Source organism: Barbus barbus (assembly GCF_936440315.1).
Source record: "Barbus barbus genome assembly, chromosome: 30".
Taxonomy (NCBI): domain Eukaryota; kingdom Metazoa; phylum Chordata; class Actinopteri; order Cypriniformes; family Cyprinidae; genus Barbus; species Barbus barbus.
Window position 1 is genome coordinate 24,852,437 of NC_136758.1, and position 7,151 is coordinate 24,859,587.

Consider the following 7,151-nt stretch of genomic DNA (forward strand, 5'->3'; position numbering starts at 1 on the left):
GGAGGGATAGAGAGTATCATCATTGCCTTGTCAGTAGGTTAAATGCATGATTTATCAAATAAATAAAAACAGGCTAAAGCACTAAAGCACACCATGATTAATGTTTATTTATTTTATTTTTATTTTATTTATTTTTTTGTGGGGGAGGGGGTGCTATATACGTAAATAAAAGGGCTAACATAAAAAAATATACATAAATATTAACATCAACATAATGATCTAGTACTTGAATATTTTCTCTGGCACGCGCAAGGCTACGCCGGTTGCTAGGAGACGCTGCGTGGCGTCTCACTGTTTGAGTTTCTGAGGTGAGAAGCTGAAGTTATTTTTCAGCCGATACAATTTAATTTGAAGTACATTTTCAAGGCGGGAGTACATTCATGAAAAGGTAAGATACTTTTAAAGAATATTTTAAAGGTTTTGTACAGATTTGTTGCGTTGCAGCATGATGAAAAGCAACTTTTGAGATAGAAAGCTAACTTAACTTAGCTGGCTAACTATATAAGTTAACGCGTTTATAGCTTTGAACCGTCTAGTTTGAAACTTATTTTTACAAATTTTTGTCTTTATAAGTAGCACAACCGTGTAAAGATGGCGTATAATGAGAATAGAGAATGAGGATAAATAACAACATTACAAAATTCAATTGATAGAATTGAACTAAGACTTGTAACGTTAATTATATAAGTTAGCCTGTATATAATATTTTGCAGATAGAAGTCTTTTAACAGTCTTTGTTAAAAGACTGAAACAAATATGGAAGCAAAATGTTCAGAAATGAGGCAAAAAATGTTTTTCCCCAATATTAAGCATATTTGTTTAAAACAAATCATATGATTTTATCTGTTTTTGTTTCCTTTTCATTTCCAGGATTTCCAATATATGAAGCACCCATATGAATTCAATCAGAACAGAAGTAGACTTCTTTCTTACCTTGCCAGGTGAGCCCTGTCATCACAGATTTCCCCCGCATCCTGACAAAACCCAGCTGTGTTGGGACTCAAATAGACTTTCACTTTCCTCTCCTCTGCAAACTGTCCCCTAAATCCATGTTTCAACAAAGACCTACAAAATGAGCTGGGGTCAGAGCACAAGCCCAAACATTTCCTCCATAGACAAATCAGGGAACACAATGGCTCTTCCAAAACTTAAAGCCAGGCATGGGATTGTCAGAAAGCCCGTCATAGCCTCTCTCGCAGGGACCACCAAAGCAGTATCCTTGTCCCAAAGGCCGCAACCTCCTGCTAAGCCCAGATCAGAGAGGCCTTTATCAGCAGGTGGATCTTACAAACCTTGCACACTTGCTCAGCAGGTTTCAGGTGAGGAGATGAAAATCCTCAGCAATCAACAGTCCACTTTCTTTGGAGGACAGAACCAGCCGGATTTGGTGTCGGGCTCTGTGAGTTCAGCACAGAATGGGCATAAAAGAGCGCAGAGAGGAAAGAGTGAAAAATTACGGGAGCCTCATAAACATCAAACTCTCTCCAAACACAGCAGCTCCCAGAGTCACACCAGCAGCGCTGGCTCAAGCACAATCCAATGCATCAAATCCACCTCTGAGCTGCTAAATGAAGCCAGACTTATTGCTGGACCTGAGCTGCCAGATGAGTTTGACCAACAGAGGGCGCCAAATGAGACCTTAGCAGACACATTAGTGATGGTAAGTGGGCATATAGAGGATGATAGTGGTACTATTGTACATTCTATGGAAAGAAGCTGGACACAGTTGCAGCTCTTATGATAAGGTTAGCATTTTATTTATTTTATTTTATATAAGTTATTATACACGAAAAGAGAAGTTCAACACAGCTGCAGCTCTGATGATGAGCTTAGCTGTTTATTTTATATTTTATTTGTATTAGTTTAATAAGTTTTTTTCTTGTATATGAAAGTTGGACAGAGCTGTAGCTCTGATGATGAGGTTAGCTGTTTATTATATATTATTTTATTTAAAGTGCCCCTATTATGGGTAATGAAAGGTTCATATTTTGGTTTTGGGAGTCCCCAACAACAGGTTGACATGCATGCAAGGTCAAAAAATACTTTCATTTTCTTATAATATGCATTTATTTTTACCTTACTTGCTCAACGAGTCCCTAACAATTTGTTCTATGATTAATTTTTTTCAAACCCCTCCTTTGCGTGACGCTAATCGGCAGTGATTGGTCTAATTTTCATTTCATCATGCCTGTATGCCTGATAAAGCAGCGTTTGTGAGCGCAGTGCTACTTTGTGTACAGCCTTACTGTGCGTTCACACCGCCGGCGTCGAGAGCGTCAAAATTCGCCCTGGCCGCCCTGACTGAGACGCTGTAGAAAAGATTCGTGGACGCTCTGACGTAGATCGTATGCTCGTCTTGTATTTAAAGGAGCCGCAAAAGAAACAAGTACGTTGAGCCAATGAAAAGCCATTTGTGTGGTGTGGATTTGTGTTCATGGTTAAGTGCTAGTCTAATTTCAACATTATAGGAGACATTTACTAGCCTTGGTCTTTAATTAACATTAATTTGTGTGCAGCCTACATTACAAACTGTCCAGATTGAAGTGTAGCCTTAATGTAATTGGTCAAATCGGTGTTGTTTTGAGCAAATAAATTGCATTCCCGCTGAAAAACAAACGTTGTAGCGGGAAAATGTACCCTATCATTTTTATTTATTTATCTCCCTGTACACAAACAGGGACACGTCAAATATTATCGGGAAACCCGCCACAGCAATAACTAATCTCTCTTCCATTTTGCATGGGAACTAATGTGGTCGGAACCAAAGTTTACAGAACTGCGTTCTCTGGAACTCTCTCAAGCGGAGGACTTCTACATTCCGATTGGTTGCCGCCCAACCGCGTCATAGCTCATTACCATAAAGTTGACCTGATTTCAACTCTCCTCGACGCTCTCACCGCCCAAGACTCGCCGCGCCGCTCTCGCCGGAGCTCGCCGCCGGCTCTCATTGAAAATGAATGACTTCCGGCCGCTTTGACGCTCTCGCCGCCGGCGGTGTGAACGCACAGTTACTGAGGAAACAGCTATTTGTACCGCTCCAAAAGCAGCACCTAGTGGCGAAGAAAGAATTTGCATTTTCATTCAGACCAACGCGAAAAGACCAACAAGAGGGCAGGCAATATCCTAATGTTTTATGTTGAGGTCAACGTAAAACGGCTTGGGATTCGTTTTAAAAATGACTCGTTTCAATGATTCAGTGTCGACTCTTTCTTTTCAGAGACAATAACTTTATACAAGGTGCACATTCAGATTTAAAAGTTTGCAGGATGTTTTCATTCACTTAGAGCTGTGTTACACACTGCATGACGGGTCATTTTCAAAAATCCATAATAGGGGTACTTTATTGTCTTATTTTATTGGTTTAATAGTTTATTATTTTAGTTTTATATATAAAGAGGAGGATACAGCTGCAGCTCTGATTAGGTTAGCTGTTTATTCTTTAATCTTTTATTTTATTGATAAGTTTAGCATTTTATTTTATTTTATTAGGTTAGTAGTTTATTATTTGTTTTTTTATATTTTAATTGTATATGGAAAGAGGAGTTGGACACAACTGCAGCCCAGATGATTCTTTATTGATTTATTTTATTGTTTATTTTTATTTTATTTTATATTATATGGAAAGAGAAGTTACATAGCTGCAGTTCTGATAAAGTTAGTTTTATTTATTTATTCACTATTTAAATGTATAAAATAATGACAACTCCAAACAAATTCACTTTCATGAGCAATTATTATTATTATTGTTATTATTATTAGTGGATAGTTCAATCTGAACAGTATATTTATTGTTTTATCATTTAAAACATAACAATTGCTGTTGTACTTGATGCAGAACATGCAATATCTTCCTTTAAAATAAAAGCTGCTTGGTTTGATATTTTGTATCTAATGCATGTACAACATGTCAATGTAATGAGATATACTGTGCAATATTACACAAACTGCTTTGGGATGGCGTCAACATGCACAGCATAAATCTTCTATCTGAAGTGCTACAATAAAACATAACAAGAGTAAGACAACATATTTCTAAGGGGAGCTGTCAGTTTCAGAAACCCCAGAGGCAACAAAGGAGCAACACATTAGTTTGTTTTTCAAGCCCTGGTGAGCTTGTGGCTATGATATATTGTATTGAGTCTCATTGCAGTGAGGAAATCTGTAGCATTTCCTGTTAGTACATTCTGATGGGTAAAGTCATAGGCTTGGAATGAAAACTTCTAAGAGGAATGTTTATGAACTTATGTTTATTTTTATTCAGGGGCCAACTCAAAGAGACACTTCAGTACCAAAAGTGAAATTAACAGACCAATGTGCCATCCACCTGTATCATCTGGTGTCTACAAGATGGCTGAGTCAGTTTTACACAAGGATTCTGATATTGGCTCTGATAGTGGAGGACTCAAGGATCTCTTATCCCAGGTAAACAATAACAGTTATTTGATTATACAACTACTAAAAGTGGAAAGTTGTGCAATCAAATAACTTTTAAAAGTTTGTAAGTATGAGCAGGTGCTGAATGTATAGGTTGGATACATGTTCCTACAATCTATGTAAATATTTACATTTACATTTAATCATTTAGCAGATGCTTTTATCCAAAGCGACTTACAAATGAGGAGAATAATAGAAGCAATCAAACCAAAGAAAGAGCAAAAGTGCTGTGACAAATCTCAGTTAGTCTAGCACAGTACACATAGCTAGTTTTTTGTTTAAGAATAGAATAGAATAGAATAGGTAAGTGCTAGTATTAGTTCGTCAGGTGCTGGCTAAAAAGATGTGTCTTTAGATGTTTTTTGAAAATGGCTAAAGACTCAGCTGTTCGAATAGAGATAGGGAGGCCATTCCAAAAGCTGGGAACAGTCCAGGAAAAGGTCCATGAGAGTGATTTGATGCCCCTTTGGGATGGCACCACAAGGCGTCATTCATAAATAATTTGTATATATACTGTATTTTTTTTATATTTTTAAGGTGACCAATGAAGATATAATAATGGCCTGTGGATGTAGCTTGACTCCAGTTCAGAGACCAGAAAGGACATCCCATCAGACCAAAACCATTCAAGGCCTTTCACTTCTGGCAACCTGGACACCTAAAAAAAGAGTATAAAATATTTAGTGATATGTAGTGGCCTCCAAAAAGTATTTGGACATAAATAGTATGCATTTAATTGCATTAGATGGCAAATTATCAAAGCAAGTTTCACCTGGCCCAAGTGGAGCAGGATTTGTTTTTCTCAAAATAGTTTTGTTTTTGATCAATGGCATTTAACGGGTGTTTTGGTGATTTTTAGTGGATGTATGAAGTCAGTTTACACAGCCATTCCACAGGTGTAGTTCATCACATTAAGTATGAACATATTCCACTTACGTTTTACAACCACAAAGTGTCCAAATACTTTTTTGTTGTATTGCACATTATTTTAAAACTTACAGTCTTCTTTTTGTGAAAATGATGTTATCCCTTATGAAAAAGAAAGCACACTTTAGCATACTTTTAAAAAGAGTACTTATTACATACATAATATACTTTAAAAGAATATGCTTTATGCAAAGTGTGTCAGGTATTAAAATATATTTGTAATTACACATTTGTAGTGATGAAGTTGCAATTTAGTACACTTAAAATATATTAAATGTTATATTTATTAACACACTACCATTAAAATGACTTACCATGAGCTTTTGTATGTTAGTGAACACAGCAAGCTACATCGTCTACATCCTTTAAGCATGACAACAGTTTATTAAAGCACACTTCTTTTTCAGAAAGCTATCTTTTTGTTAAACTAGGTGTGGATTTGATGCAATGACATTCAGACATTTTTAAGTGAGTCATCAATGATCAAATGCTTTTGAGGCTGCTGTATACTTGTTTTTATGCATTATGACACTAACGTTCACTAATCTATGTGTTGATATATTGGTATGTTCCACTTGGTATCAGCATGTCAATCTCTCAACGCATCGCTAGCGGAAGGGCGCAGAGGGGTGGCCTTGGACGCAAATGATCATCTAGTTTCACGCTACCTGAGAAGAGCGTCCAAAGCTGTCATCAGCCCTATTTAGGGAGCCGTAACACAGCGAGTAATTGCCCGTCACTTACTCCACTCATCTGTGCTACGGGTCTGTCTGGAGCCAGCGCACCTACGCATCCCTCCTCCCGACCTCTCCAGCACTCACCTGAGAGCTGATAACGCAAGATTTACTACCTACACGGCTGGACCTGCGCCACTCCCTCACTCTCAAAAAAGAGCCTTTTAATTACTATTTTTTTCCAGTCACAAGGGTCACTGAAAGGTTCCTGTTGGATGCGGTTGAGAGGGTTTATATGAGCGCCGCCTGCCTATGGGGCAGATGGATAGTGAGGCAGGTTGAAGGTTCCTCCTTACGGTTCAGGAATGTTTCTTTTCAGTGCAGGCAGGGTCAGTGACTTTGGTGTGACCTTCCAGGTCTTTCGATGAGGCTTAACCGTGCTATAGCGAGGTGATAAATCTAGCCTGTCACAGGCCAGAGTGAACGAAATGTACGCAATAAATTGGCGCTGTCAGTTGAGCCGTGGGGACGTGGGTGGCGGAGGGCCTCTCCTGCCTGTCTGCAGTTTGAGGAACACAAAGGGCCCACACACAAAGTCAGTTCTGAGGTCGTTTCTCCTGCTGTCTACAGTTCAAACAGTGGTGTGAAGTTATGACAGAGACGATCTGTGCAAATAGACTGACTCATCATCTTTTTATGGCAGAACATAGTGCCTGTACCACATTGAGTTGGTACCCAAAATGGTTTACGTTTAAGGTCCAAGAAATGTTCCTATGAGACCCTGATATCAGATTGAATGCAAAAATTATTTCTGTAATGACATTTATTTATATTCGGTCATGAAGCATAATTTCCGGCCGTTGGAAACTGGAGACCATTGATTACACTGAGACTAGTGAGCAAGCAAGCATCATTTGGTACATACAGTGGTGTTCTGAAGTCTGAGACCACTAATGGAAATGCTTTTATTTTGCATTTGTCATTTTGCTTTGGAAGAGGCCATATAAGAAGTTTTTCTATCTTGCTTTCTTCAGACCACGTTTTCTTAAACCATTTTTTAAAGCACATAACAGGGTTTTTTTCCCCTCTAATTGTTTGTTCTGTCTGCAGTGCAGA

The 7,151-nt window shown here is 38.2% G+C and overlaps 1 protein-coding gene across 1 annotated transcript; it reads left to right on the top strand.

Moving 5' to 3' along the window:
- The first annotated feature begins 269 nt into the window (after positions 1-269).
- LOC306849970 (uncharacterized protein) lies at positions 270-5,768 on the top strand. Its single transcript, XM_079385368.1, has 4 exons — positions 270-388; positions 871-1,660; positions 4,262-4,422; positions 4,972-5,768. The coding sequence occupies exons 2-4, from the start codon at positions 1,073-1,075 to the stop codon at positions 4,973-4,975; spliced, it is 753 nt and encodes a 250-aa protein (XP_079241494.1). The 5' UTR covers positions 270-388; positions 871-1,072; the 3' UTR covers positions 4,976-5,768.
- The last annotated feature ends 1,383 nt before the right edge of the window (positions 5,769-7,151 follow it).

Bases quoted from the DNA above. Each gene is read 5' to 3' on its own strand.
- LOC306849970 (XM_079385368.1), top strand. From the start codon at position 1,073: ATGAGCTGGGGTCAGAGCACAAGCCCAAACATTTCCTCCATAGACAAA. The intron at 1,661-4,261 runs GTAAGTGGGCAT...ATTTTTATTCAG, and splicing joins TAGCAGACACATTAGTGATG to GGGCCAACTCAAAGAGACAC.